Source organism: Polypterus senegalus, chromosome 6 (assembly GCF_016835505.1).
Source record: "Polypterus senegalus isolate Bchr_013 chromosome 6, ASM1683550v1, whole genome shotgun sequence".
NCBI lineage: Eukaryota > Metazoa > Chordata > Cladistia > Polypteriformes > Polypteridae > Polypterus > Polypterus senegalus.
Window position 1 is genome coordinate 170,003,981 of NC_053159.1, and position 14,732 is coordinate 170,018,712.

Below are 14,732 nucleotides of genomic sequence, written 5' to 3' on the forward strand. Positions count from 1 at the left end.
ACAAGATTTCAGAGACTAATGTTGTATATTCTTAATACACAATCATTTTATTTTGGCTTTTCTGATAGGTAGTCAGTGTGCCGTTAATTATTGCCCACATTTGATAAGGTATATTGTGCTCTCTTGCAAAACATTGCAAGTTTCACTGCTGCCATTTCCACTAATTTGCAAGCACTGTAATGGCAGGTAATTGTTGCCACTGCAACAGAACCTACTGGGGGGCAATAATTATTGAAATGAGCATCATCTCTAGAGAAGAGAAATCCTGCATTCTAACCTGCCATGGTATATAATTTTCAGATAGATGCTAGTGATGGAGACACTGAGTAGTTTGTACTCTGCTCTAGCAAAGAGCTAAGTATCACAGACACCATTGCTAACACTTAAATACTGTAACGGAGTGCTTCCAGGAAGGCCCTTCAAGCACCATTCGATGCAATTCTAATTAAAATGGCCAACAACTCTAAAAATGAATGGTCCTGTAGTCTGATCTCCCATGAAATATCATCTTCAGATAGATGCTAGTGATGGAGACACTGAGTAGTTTGTACTCCCATCTGCTGTAGCAAAGAGCTAAGTATCACAGACACCACTGATAACACTGAATTACTGTTACAGAGCGCCTCCTGGAGGGCTCGGCAACACAATCCTAATTGAAGTGACCACTAGCATCACTAGCATCTCCAGAGAAAAGATAATTTCCGTGGTCTGAACTCCCTTGGTATATCACCTTAAGATTGATGCTAGCGATGGAGACACTGAGCAGTCTGTAGTCCCATTTGCTGTAACAAAGAGCAGAACATCACAGACACCCCTTAAACTAACACTTAATTACTGTAACAGAGCACCTCCTAGAGGGCTGTGCAACACAATCCTAATTGAAATGACCAGCATCTCTACAAATGAGAAGTTCTGTGGTAGGAACTCCCTTTGTAATTCTTCTTCAGATAGATGCTAGTGGTATAGACACGGGGCAGTGTGTACTTCCATCTTGTCTAACAAGGAGCCAAGTATCACAGACTCCACTGTTAACACTTAAATACTGTAACGGAGTGCTTCCAGGAGGGCCCTTCAAGCACCCTTCGATGCAATTCTAATTGAAATGGCCAACAGCTCTAAAAATGAAAGGTCCTGTGGTCTGATCTCCCATGAAATATCCTCTTCAGATAGATGCTAGTGATGGAGACACTGGACAGAATATAGTTCCATCTGTAGTTCCATTTGCCTTTGATTTGTGTACATGTTTGAATCTATATACAAAGAGTTTCATTGCAAAACCAATTCTGTAGTCCCTTCTGCATTAACAAAGAAACCACTTTTAACACCAGACTTCTGTAACGGAGCACCTCGTGGAGGGCCCTGCGGTGCAATCCTTATTGAAATGAGAAGAAGAGAGAAGTCCTGCAATCTGAACTCCCATGGTATCTAATCTTCAGATAGATGCTAGTGATGGAGACACCAAGTAGTCTGTAGTGCTAACTTCTGTAACAAAGATCTAAGCATCACAAATGCCATTGTTAACACCTAAATGCAGTAATAGAGCATCTCCTGCAGAGTTCTGCAATTCAGTTACTTGTATATAGGAAAAAATAGAACTCAGAAGAGTCAAGAAATGGTTTAATGCTTAAAATAAAGCAAAGAGGGGGTGATAAATAAGACCAATAAGCATTAATATCGGCATCAAATCAAGTCAAAAGTCTCTTTCTTCTCCAGGCTTAGGCTGCACAACATATTCGTTCCTGTCTACCCCAGTGGGAAGAGCTTCCTATCTTCTCCTCATCCAAAACACCATTTTCACAAACATTACCATCTCCCTCTCATTCCCATTCTTTCTCTGTCTAAACTCCCATGTCAGTGGAGCTCTTCATCTAACTCTGCTCCTAACCACAGATTCTACGTACCAATTGGATGTGGCTTTTAACCTTTAACGAGAGCTGGCTCCAGGTTATAGAAGCGTCTATAAAATCTGGGGTCTTCCAGGGCTCTATTGCCCCTGGTAACTCTTGAAACAAATGCCCCCTTGTCCACTCTCTCGATTTAAAGGGAGAGGGGCCCTTCACTATTTTAGACTGCCTTTCAAAATGGGGCAGGAGAAGCCCTACTGACCCTTATGAGTTTTCACTCATTTTGGTATCTTGTGCATCCACCAGGTTTACTGCCCATTGACTAAACTCAGACATATACGTCTCACCATTCAGAGAAGTGCCTCTTTCACCTTTCTGAGTCTCTTTAATTGAAAAACGTCCCTGGCGGTGCACCCTATCTTGAGACTGTCCATGTAAATGTCTTTGTTTTTCGTTAAATGTGACCAAGTATTTTCACAATAATGAAACTCTGTTTGTATATTACTTCTTGAATTTACATAAATACAAAATCATCCACTTCACTGAAGGTATTGGTTAGGGGTTGAAAAACCCACAGGAACACATCAAATCCTAAAAGCTAAAGAACTCAAATAGAGTGTCAATAATTCTAAAAACTTGAACATCAAAAAAAATGCTGTGTAATAGCACAGAAGGAGACGGCTAAGTCACTGAAAGGATGTGGTCTGATTATCACCAGCATTATGGGAGTTATCCAGGACGATATCCTGAATACAGCAGACCAGGCCAGTCCCACCTACTAACATGGATCTAACCCCATATTTGCATGCTATTGAAGTAGATGATCTTGTCATTTCTATAATAAATGTGTTCAATTTGAAATACTAACCCCTCAAATAAATTTCACTCAGCCCAAGCCAAAATGTTAACATCAGTTTTTTCAAGAATTTCGGTTGTAAACGTTTCTTGGAATTGATTGGAATGATGAAGCAGATTCCAAAAAAGTAAAGTACAGTTTAATGAAAATTCATAACCCTAATATTCAGACCAGGACTCGGAAAACTGAGCTTAGCTGACACACAAATACCTACTCAAAAATCGAGACAATGATCACAACCATTTACACAAAATGACAATTGAAAACGAAAATTTTAGTGTTTAGGCCAAATCTTTTGTTCTAGTCAGGAAACATTGCCAAAGAATGGCTTGTGTTAAATGAATATTTCATTTTTAGGGAACGACCACAACAGAAACTGACATAAAGAAGAGAAGATCTGGCTCTCATAATATGTCCATGGACTACCTTGCGGATCCCACAGCAAGACAGCGAGCTTTAAGTGTTGCAAGCATATTGACAAATACAATGGAAGGTAATATGTTTAGTATTTGGTGTTTTCCTTAATACGTGAAGTCATCATCGGTTTGCAAAATGAATCGTCATTTTCTTGATGAAGGATGACTGCTTCTGGTGGCATTGACCTTAATGGGGCAAATTTCTGACAGTCACAGAGAGGCAGGTAAAGGTATGGCAATGCCACCATAGGTGCAGAAAGTCGATTACCACCCTTAGTTGCCCCAAGATGCCCATTTTTCATTTGCTATATCAGTCTGTTAACATTAAAACTTCCAACCCTGTACCCGCCGAGGTAGCATTCATAGTGGGGACTTTCACTCCTTTAAGCATGCAGAACTGAAATGACTTTATTTAGATATGGCAATTGAATTTATAAAAACACTTAGTAGAAAAAAAAGACTGGTGCAATTAGCGTACCTGTTTAACAGCCCACAAGTCATACTTGATTGAAATATGGAGCACTGGTTGATATGGAGTGTTTTGATTTTCACATTTTGAGTGCATTTTTATCTTCAGCATGACAGATTGAGTACATGTGCTGCATTTCATTTGGACTGGAGCTTTGTCAGCTTGTGTCAGTTTCTACAAATATGAGTGGAATCCATTAAATAAAAAGAATCAATAGTATGTAAATGTTTCAAACCCAAGATGAGATTAAAGAAGGAATAAATAACTAATCCTACTTACCACGTCTTGAAATCCTTACCAGTTTTGGTTTTGGGTCACCTTTGGACTACAAGCACTGGTGCCATCTTACAAATCCATTTGTAGTTTGGACATTGGAGAGCTATTGGTGAAGATGGACTGCATCAAAGCAATAATCTTCTCCATGAAGTTGCGATCATTTTGAAGCAGTACAGTGCAGGGGTCCCGCATGAACTCCAAAACGTGCCATACTTTGCACATCATCACTCTTCCCTGGTGTGCCAGGCCATACACTGCATTGAAGCAGTAAGCGGGGTGAAGAGGTTTTATCGAATGCCCAGCACACCTCACTTCACATGGCATCACTCTTCTTTGCACGTCACATATTTTGCATAAAGGTTACTGTTCCTGTTTTACGGTAGTTTGCAACACACAAAAGTGGTCAGGGACCTCAAGTGGCCCAGGGCCTGCACCGTACAGGAACTCATTGGCCCCTCCATAGGGATAGCACCTATAGACAGGTGTGAAAGCAGGTAGTGGAACATAAAGCTCTCCTTTATTTAAATGTCAGATCCCAATTGTAAATTAGATGGTCGTATATCTTTTTCCAACCTCATAATTGACTAGAACTTGCTTTCTCTCAGGATTTGTTCCTTAACAGCACATGTAACTGGCATGGAGGTGTTTGTGATTTGTAGTAGCTGAGAGAGAGCCATTTATTTATGTTGCAAATACTTTGGAGCTGAATGAAAATGTTCATTTTCAAATATGGAAAACCAAATATAAGTAGGTTTAAATAAGTACAGTAATTCAGTTTATAACTTACCCTCTCTTTCCTTTTTTACCAGAACTTGAAGAGTCACGACAAAAATGTCCACCATGCTGGTACAAGTTTGCCAACACATACCTTATCTGGGACTGCTGCCCCTGGTGGCTTAAAGTAAAAGAGATTGTAAACCTGATTGTTATGGATCCTTTTGTAGATCTCGCTATTACCATCTGCATTGTTTTAAACACGCTATTCATGGCCATGGAACATTATCCAATGACAGAGGAATTCAACCATGTGCTTTCAGTGGGGAACCTGGTATGTGCTTTTGTCTATTAGTCCTTTTTACTAAAACGTATCTGTGGTCATCTGACAAGCATAATGTACTTCACATATGTTGGCAGTAACGGCAGAAATTACCTCACAAATAAATGGCTTCCTGTCCATTTTTTACAATTTGCTTGCATCCATTGTTCCCAACCTAGGCTCTGGGGAAAACAGAGTACTAAAAATCATTTTATGAATGGATTTCGGAAATGTGCCATTTATTATGATTAATCCAACATAGGCACTTAGGCACATTTCCAGCCAATTAATTGAAGCATATTCTGCTTAAGATGGTATGGAAGCTACACACTATCAGGAAGTTGATTGTCAATGAAGCTCCACCAACTCTGTATAATGATAAATAAATTTATTTCTTATTGTTCTGTCTGTCTTCTGACTAAATAACTGAATACTGACTAAATACATTTTTACTGGATTTTTAGGTGTTTACTGGGATATTTACTGCAGAAATGGTGTTCAAAATTATTGCTATGAACCCTTATTACTATTTTCAAGAAGGTTGGAATATTTTTGATGGCATCATCGTGAGTCTGAGCTTAATGGAGCTGGGTCTGGCAAACGTTGAAGGACTCTCCGTACTGAGATCTTTCAGATTGGTAAATATTTGCTGTTTGCTTCTCTACATTTGCAGTGCATTTAATTATCTTGTCGAAACAAATCATTCATTTTAGAGACGTTTCTAGCAGTACCATTGGGGTGGTAATCGGCTCAACGTATATTTCATTGATTTCTACTTTTCTGTGAAATGAGGTTTCTTTTTATTGGTCCTTGACATCTTGTGTCTGCTGCTTTTTAGTATAACCCATTTATTATTCCTGCCAGATTAAATTAACGTCTTACTTAACTGGTTATCTTATTGTGACTCTCCATCTGAGCATTCAGAAAGGCGCCTTGGTGTATAATTACCATTGGTTAAGAAATTTACACAGCAGGCAGTTATACTTCAGGCTGCAAACCTGTTATACTGCAGACACACACCTAAACGCTAGTTGGTGGTGTTCCACTCTGTCTTTCCATGCTTCATATGTGATGACAGCCAGGTGAGTGGAACATAAAATGCTGCCAGTTTTTGTCTTCCAAGATCAACGCTCCTCTTGCTACACTTTTTCTTTCATAAATGAATGTACGTGTCCCTCCCATTTTTACAATTTTTCATACTTTCTCTGACTTCCAAACCGATAACAGCCACAAAGTAGCCCTGATCTGATCATCTTCGTAGTGTTGTGATGAGGTATCATATAAATGTGCATATTTGTTAACTTCTTCGACGAGTCATTTCCTCAATCTGCTCTACGTTGACTGCAGAATAGTAGAAGACGACTAGAAATGTTTTTCAGGAAGTACGTAGTTACCAAACTGGTAAGTCAGAGTCATAGGGTCCATGTCGTCATGACACGCAGTCACATTTCTGAGGAGATGCATGTTAGGCTAACCAAAGCTACGCTGTAGGCTACATGGGCTACAGCTTAGACTGAACACAGAAGTATAAATCCAACTGATTGTGCTTACTGGGTCAAACAATGCAGATTAGGTGAAAATGTTATTATAGGCCTGAGCAGCCCATTCAGTTTCACTTCATTATGTTAAGCGAACCCTTAAATACAACACCCCGTCAAACAGCTTTGACCTTACTGCTTTATCATGAAAAAATGATTGTCTGTCCATGCTATAGGCCAATAAATCATCCATGTACACTGACCACAAACTCGGGTCTTTGCCAACTGCCTATATCTCCATTGCCATAGGAAGGTATTTCATGTCCTAAGGAGACTCGGGTCTTTTGAGGTGTGCAGCAAGCTGCTGGAAATGTTCTACCAGTCCATAGTAGCCAGTGTGGTTTTCTATACTGCAGTCTCCTGGGAAATCAACTTGAAGCCCAATGCCTGAACAGACTTATCAGGAAAGCCTACACCATCACAGGGCAAATCCTGAGCACACTGGAAGCTGTTGTGGAAAAGAAGATGATGGCCAAATTGGATGCCATCATGAAAAATCCCCTCCAGGAGGCGCTCTCTTTGGGGCACTTTTAGCCAGAGGCTCATTCTACTACTGTGTGCTAAGAAGCACTTCTGGAGGTCTTTTCTGCCACTGCTTTCAGGCAATTCAATGCTCACTCCTGATGCTCTTTTAAGTTTATTTTGAAATATCTACACAATATACATTTATTTATTTATTTATTTACTTACTTACTGATTGATTGGCTGTATTATCTATCCTGTGAGTCGTTATTCTTTTTTGCTTTAAAGTTTCTGCCGCTGTCTGCCTCTAAATTTCCCTTTGGGATTAATGAAGTTTATCTAATCTAATCATTACACAGCTGCTTTGATAATATATTGTGGAATTACAGTAATAATATATTTGATAATGTATTTGAAAAAAGAAATACTTGAGGCACATTTTATGCATAGAAGAAGTAATTAATTTGCATTCATGCTATAAAATATATAACATCCATCCATTGCTTGCCCTCACTCAGTCCAGTTGATGATCTTGGGGTACCAGAACCTGTCCTGGCAGCATAGGGTACAAGGCAGAAGGAAGACCTGGGCAGGGCACCAGCCAGTGGCAAAGCACACACCAACAGTCTCTCATACCTGGCCAATTTAGAGTTGCCAGTTCATGACTTGGAAAAAGCTGAGCAAACAGTAACCTGGCCAGATTAAATGGAGTCTAAATACACAAAAATATATGTACTATGTATACGGTAATGGGGGACATTAAAGTATAAAGCTTTAAAAGCTTCAGGACTTGTTGCTTAGCGCCCTCCCCCATCATAACCTATCGTCTGTGAGGGAGGAGTGAAAGCTTTAGATTTGTTAAAAATTTCAATCTCCAGTTTTTAACAGATCTCAACATTTTAGGTTCTCCTGATATCAAAAACATGAAATCTCAATGATGGGGGGGTGTGTGTGTGTGTGTGTGTGTGTGTGTGTTACAGTTTCTTGAAGGGAGTCTAGAGCTAAAAACGGTTGGACAGAAAAATAGTAAACTCAAAACTTCTGTTATGAGACGTCGATGTGCTGATTAGTTTTTGAGCCAAATCGTGCGAGAGAAGGAGGCACTCTAGAGGAACCCTCAAGTACCGTAATTCTGCAATTAATTATGATTTCTTCTCATCAATTGGTATTGTAATGACCTACTTTATGATAAGAAAGATCAGCATCAGAGTGGTAAATAATTACTGAAATGTTATAGAATAGTTCGGGTAACTTAGTTTCTATGGCACAAAGCCTACTGACGCTCACATCTGAATCTTTATGTTTAATGTCTGCAGGCATAAAAAGAGCTTCTGAGCCTCCGATTCTTTGGTTGCTCTTTATAAAAAGGTGGCCACTTGCTTCTGACAGAATGCATGTCTGGTTTTCTGCTAGTATCAAACAGTGGCTCTTCCTCTCTCCCAGTATTTATACAGCATGGGCTGCATTTCTTCACAGGACAAGCACGTCCTATTAGCAGATGAGCAATCTAAGAGAAGTCCTATCAGTCTTCTAGCTCGATTGTCATATGGAATGACAAAGTCACATATTTCTTTATCACCAGCACTAATGCTATCATGCTGGAAGATGCAATATCCTGGTGCGTTCCTCAGGAAGCATCTCGGGCAACAATTAATAATAATAATAATAAAATTTTCTATATAAATAAATGTATAATATAAACACACACACACACACAATATGGCCAAAAGTTTGTGGACACCTAACCAACTGACCTATATGAGCTTGTTGGACACCCCATTCCAAAACCATGGACATTAATATGGAGCTGGATATTTGCAGTGCATCTGTGGGAGTTTGTGCCCATTCAGCCAAATGAGCATTTGTAATGTTAGGTACCGATGTTAGACAAGAAGACCTGGCTTACAACTGGTGCTCACATTCATCCCAAAAATGTTGACGTCAGGGCTCCGTGCAGGTCACTCGAGTTCCTCCATGTCTTTATGGATGTGACTTTGTGCACAGGGGCATAGTCATGCTGGAACAGAAAAAAGCCTTCAACAAACTGCTGCCACATGCATGGAATTACGCAATTGTCTAAAGTGTCCTTTCATACTGTAGCTTTAACAGTATCCTTCACTGAAACCAAGGGACCTAACCTGAAATGTTAAAAATAGCCCAAGACCATTATCTCTCCTCCACCAAACTCTACATTAAGTACTATACAGCCCAGTCACCAAACCCAGATTCGTCCATCAGATTGCCAGATAGTTGATCGTGATTTATTACTCCAGGGAACATGTTTATACCGCACCAGAGTTCAATGATGCTGTGCTTTACATCAATCCGTCCAATATTTGGCATTGTGCATAGTGATCTTACATTTACATTTATTTATTTATTTATTTGGTTGACGCTTTTATCCAAAGCGACTTGCAGCATTTGAGATACAATGGGTTATGTTGATTTTTGTTTTTCTCAATTGGAGCTTAGGTGGGTGAAGTGACTTTCTCAGGGTCACACAGTGTCAGTGGTGGGATTCAAACCCACAACCTCAGGGTTTAAAGTCCAAAGCCTTGACCACCTCTTCACACTGCCTCTTAGGCTTGTGTGTAGCTGCTCGGCCACGGAAACCCATTTCATGAAGCTCCCGACGCACAGGTCTTGTGCTGATGTAGCTAAGAAGAGGCAGTTTGGAACTCTGGTATGACCAGAGGATAGGCCCATGCTCTGTGAGTTTCTGTGGTCTAACAATGTGTGGCTGAGCTGCTGTTTCTTATAGACACTTCCATGTTACAATAATAGAAAATGATGTAAAAATCCCGATTGGTAAGCCTTATTTGATTAATATACACTTGGTTTTCGGACTTTACCTTAGCAGTTGTTGCACTGAATATCTGAATGTTAGTCTACAGAGTCCAGTTGCAGGTGTTAACTTCTATAGATGTCTATATTTTTGTGTGCCATGGACTGCATAATGCCATACTGGTTAGACCTACTTCTTCACCACTTCAGGAATCTGGGTTTTATGACTGGCCTGGTTACTGCGTGGGGGCAGTTTGTAACGGCTGACCCCTTACCCAGACTGGCCACTACACTATCAAGACTTATTCCTTGGATTACCTGAGGTTTCTTGCTCTAATAACAAGCCGTACTCCTTAAAAGTTGTCTTATTTTTGCCGACACAACGCAATAATCAGATAACAGTAAACAGATATGTAAGATCAAACACGGCTATATTGTAAATTGAAAAGACAGGCAAATATTCAATAATATATATATATATATATATACAGTGAACCCTCGTTTATCACGGTTAATCCATTCCAGACTCTATCGTGATAAATGAATTTTCGCGAAGTAGGATTCTTTATTTATAAATCGAATATTTTTGCAGTTAGAGTATAGAAAACCTGTTTACGACCTTCTAAATACGTTTTTTAACATTATTAGAGCCCTCTAGACATGAAATAACACCCTTTAGTCACCATTACACTCGTATTACCCAATATATTAGGCAAAATAAAAGAAAATAAGACATATTAGACGTTACAAATATCATATAACTAGGCGCACTCGCCTTTTAAGGCGACTGACTTTTATCCTCAATTTTTGTGCGCTCCATGTGTACATCAGGCATGTAAGTGTAGGGAATGAGAACATCAAAGTGCCCATTCATAACATCTACCGAAAACGAAAAGTTTTTTTATCCCCTTAAGTGCCTGTCCAAAGTCATACAATGTCAGCCCGAATCTGTACCGCTAAATACGGAGTTTCATGCACTAAATAAGCTATAGATGAGAATAAGCAAGCACCATCTCCCCTGATATTTACTACGCGGTGAGGCATTTGTACTCCATCAACATTAATTATTTCCAGAGACATAATTTGGTCTATTTTTCCAGCGCATCACGCACAAAATCCAGGGAACGATGACAGCACCAGAACTCTGCTCACATCACGTCGCTTCGTACCTCAAGCCGCAAGTAGTAAGTCTGTGATAAGCGGATTACTGCTACACTTTGCACTCACGGGACGGAAGGACAATCCCGAACGCTTTTTTATAGTAGATTATTGTACTGTACATTTAATTGCACACAACCACTAACCTATGAAGGCACGACCTCAGTAGGAGAGTCTTCAGAGGTGGTGCAGTATCTTCAGCAGGTGCGTTGTTGTCTTCAGTGAAGAAGTACTAGGAGTAGGCAGTGGGTGTCTGGGTGCGCGGCTGAAGAACATCTTGATAGGCAGTTGCTGGCGCTATCTTTTCATATGCGTGAGGAGGCTTTTGTAGGGTATTGCCATCTTTAATCATATCCAAGAGTTTCACCTTCTCCTGGATAGTAAGCATCTTCATCCGACGCTTAGTTTTATTGTCAGAAGACTTAGAAAAAGCAGCACGTTTAGGAGCCATCGTAGGGCTTTGATAAAAGTTCTCAGAAAGCGCATGCGTAGTGACGTAAGCGTGTATGAGAAAAAAATCGCGATAGAGTGAAGCCCGAAAGTCGAAGCGTGATATAGTGAGGGATCACTGTATGTATATATATATATATATATATATATATATATATATATATATATATATATATACACACACACTGTATGTGCTTGCAAAACACCACTATCCCCAAAACACCAGTGCCTAATTACTATACAAGAACACAAATATACAGATATTTACATTGACTCTCCTTTGCCCCTAATCAATAAACCAAAACACGTAACACAAATGCAAACACAGATTAGATAAACACAGCAGTTGAAAATGTGGTTAAAAATGAGTCCAAAATAAAGTCCGGTGGTATTGATACTGACTGTAGTGTTATTGTGCCCCTTCCCGATAACAAAACGACCTCACCGTGAAAAGTCCTGGTAATGGCTGGTATGAAACCGAAACCTGGGGTTACTCGGCTCGGGTGTCGTGATGTTTTAAAAAACAAGCAGTGGACTAAAGCAATGACTGGCAGTGATGAGTTGATAAATGGATGGTTAAATTGTCATCTTTTTGCTCCTCGATTTGTCTCCTCTCTCTCTCCCCTCACCTCTCCTCTCCTCTCGCCTTCACTCCTCTTTTATAAATACAAAATGTCCTGGATGTAACAGGTGGATCCAACAGGCGATTTCCGTCTTGGGGCTGCGATCTCTCTCCATCATCCTTCCCCTCTGCACTTATGGGGACAGCATTTACTGACGTACATTTAATGGACAGTAAACGGGACGATGAAAACAAAACGCACTCAGCACAAATATAGAACATACTATTATTATGTAGCCCCGCTACAAGTTTGCCTGCCCACCTCAATAGCATGTTGGTTTTGAATGTGTACGGCTTCACGATTTACTTAGGAGAATGCGTGTACTTTGGAGTGTGCATTTCTGTGTCCTGTAATGGACCAAGATTACAACAACAACATTTCTATAGCACATTTTCATAGAAATGATGTAGCTCAAAGTGCTTTACACAATGACGAAAGAGAAAAATCACAAAATAAATAAGTAAATAGAATTAGGGAACACTAATTAATGTAGAATAAAAGTAAGCTCCGATGGCCAGGGAGGACAGAAAAAACAAAAAACTCCAGACGACTGGAGAAAAAAATAAAATCTGCAGGGGTTCTGAGGCCACGAGACCACCTAGCCCCCTTTAGGCATTCTTCCTCACATAGATTAGTTACCAAGTTAGTCACTGCCTTGCTCATTAATGCCAGAAAAGATTCCTCTGAGACTGAGTGGTTTCCAAATATGAATGAGCAGGACAAGCAGTACTTTCATTGTTTCAATGTCACTAGTTCTAAAAACGGATGATGATTGCTTTTTTATGACCTCTCTCTTCTGTTTAAGTAAAACTGTAACTTAAAGTGGGCATTTATGAATTTAACCAATCCTGTCTTGCCTTCCAGCTGAGAGTTTTCAAACTAGCAAAGTCGTGGCCAACGTTGAACATGCTGATCAAGATTATAGGCAACTCTGTAGGCGCTCTTGGCAACCTGACCCTGGTGCTGGCCATCATTGTGTTTATTTTTGCCGTGGTTGGAATGCAACTGTTTGGAAAAAGCTACAGAGACTGCGTGTGCAAAATTTCGGAGGATTGTGAACTCCCCCGCTGGCACATGTTTGATTTTTTCCATTCTTTCCTAATTGTGTTCCGGGTGCTTTGCGGGGAATGGATTGAGACCATGTGGGATTGTATGGAGGTTGCCGGTCAGAGCATGTGCCTTGTTGTTTTCATGATGGTTATGGTCATTGGGAATCTTGTGGTAAGTAGAGACAACCTACCTGTTTTTATAATATTCATTTAATACTGTAGTGGAGATGTGCCTGCTATAAGTGGTGAATTTGTCCTTTTATGTATGCAGAAGTCAATTATAATTGATGCAATAACAATAATAATTGGGAAAACCTTAACTTATCAGCCTGAGACTTCTTAAGATGTTAAATATTAATGCTAGTATAAAGTGTTTCTAAAGTTGCTGTAAACAAAAGATATATAGTTGTAAACTAGTGTACAAAATGTTGGTTTATGAAGTTACAATTTTTATGCAGCTTCCTCCGTCCTGAAAGAATACGACCGACTCACTACTGGAGCTCACCAGCAGAATCGAGGCACTTTTATTAGCATACACTACGTAGTCTTGATAGTTTAGTCTCTTTTGGCCTGTATGGTTATTTGACCCAGTGTGCAAATAAACCCAAATTATAAATATATACAGTATGTACACTTACAAGATGTGACAATTTAATTCCCTAAATGAATCTGTATAACGTGAGCGTATCTGTGCACAAAAAAAATCAAATCTCATTCCACGGCTGCATGTTTAGTTGGACGATGTTGCCATTGCTAGAAATTCTGTTTTTGGAATACCTTTGAGCTGCTCTTTTCTGTTTTGCTGGATGTAAGAAATGTCTGGAAATCTCTGTCGTTCCATGGCAGTTTTTATTTTTGGGAAGAGCCAAAAATCACAAGGGGCTCAGTCAGATTAGTAGGGCAGATGATTCAATTTGGTGATTTTTTTTTTTCTTAGCCAGGAAGTTGTGAACACTGAGTATATAGAGGCTTGGCACATTGTTATGATGGATGAGCCACTTGTCAGGCCGCAGGTCAGGGGCCTCTTATATAAAACTGAGCTGGGATTTACAAAATGCTGAATTTGGCATGGAACGTTTTGACCAGCTGTGAGTCCCATTGCTGACGTTTTTGGTGTTGGCATGTCAGTAAATTCTGGCAACAAAACAATGAAGGGGCGGCACGGTGGCACAGTGGTAGCGCTGCTGCCTCGCAGTAAGGAGACTTGGGTTCGCTTCCGAGGTCCTCCCTGCGTGGAGTTTGCATGTTCTCCCCGTGTCTGTGTGGGTTTCCTCCCACAGTCCTAAGACATGCAGGTTAGGTGGACTGGCGATCATAAATTGTCCCTAGTGTGTGCATGGTGTGTGTGCCCTGCAGTGGGTTGGCACCCTGCCCAGGGTTTGTTGTTGGCTGGGATTGGCTCCAGCAGACCCCTGTGACCCTGTAGTTAGGATATAGCGAGTTGGATAATGGATGGATGGAAAACAATGTAGTGAACAGAAAATCTGATTTGCTGATTTCAGTGAATCATCAGTTACTTCCTGATGTCTATCCATCCATTTTCTAAACCTGTAATGGAACATGGGTAGCGTGATTTATGTGTGATGGTCTCTGCCATGTGTGCTGCAAATTAGCAGACAACTCCAAGAGAATGGACTTCTAGTTAGTCATCATCACGAGAAAGGACACAAATACCATTAACAACATCGACATGACAGAAAACCTTGTGTTTTTATGTTTGTTTGTCTGCGAATTTTAAATGTGTCAAAATAAGCACTTTCTTATTCAAAGA

The 14,732-nt window shown here is 40.1% G+C and overlaps 1 protein-coding gene across 7 annotated transcripts in view; it reads left to right on the forward strand.

Annotated features, from left to right (window-relative positions):
- Positions 1 to 14,732, forward strand: part of scn1laa (sodium channel, voltage-gated, type I-like, alpha) — a 286,959-nt gene that overhangs the window by 170,330 nt on the left and 101,897 nt on the right. For all 7 annotated transcript variants that reach the window (XM_039757524.1, XM_039757526.1, XM_039757520.1 and 4 more), the window contains exons 13-16: positions 3,058 to 3,193; positions 4,671 to 4,909; positions 5,362 to 5,535; positions 12,777 to 13,133. In XM_039757524.1, the coding sequence (XP_039613458.1) occupies positions 3,058 to 3,193; positions 4,671 to 4,909; positions 5,362 to 5,535; positions 12,777 to 13,133 (906 nt within the window). The remainder of the gene's footprint in view (positions 1 to 3,057; positions 3,194 to 4,670; positions 4,910 to 5,361; positions 5,536 to 12,776; positions 13,134 to 14,732) is intronic.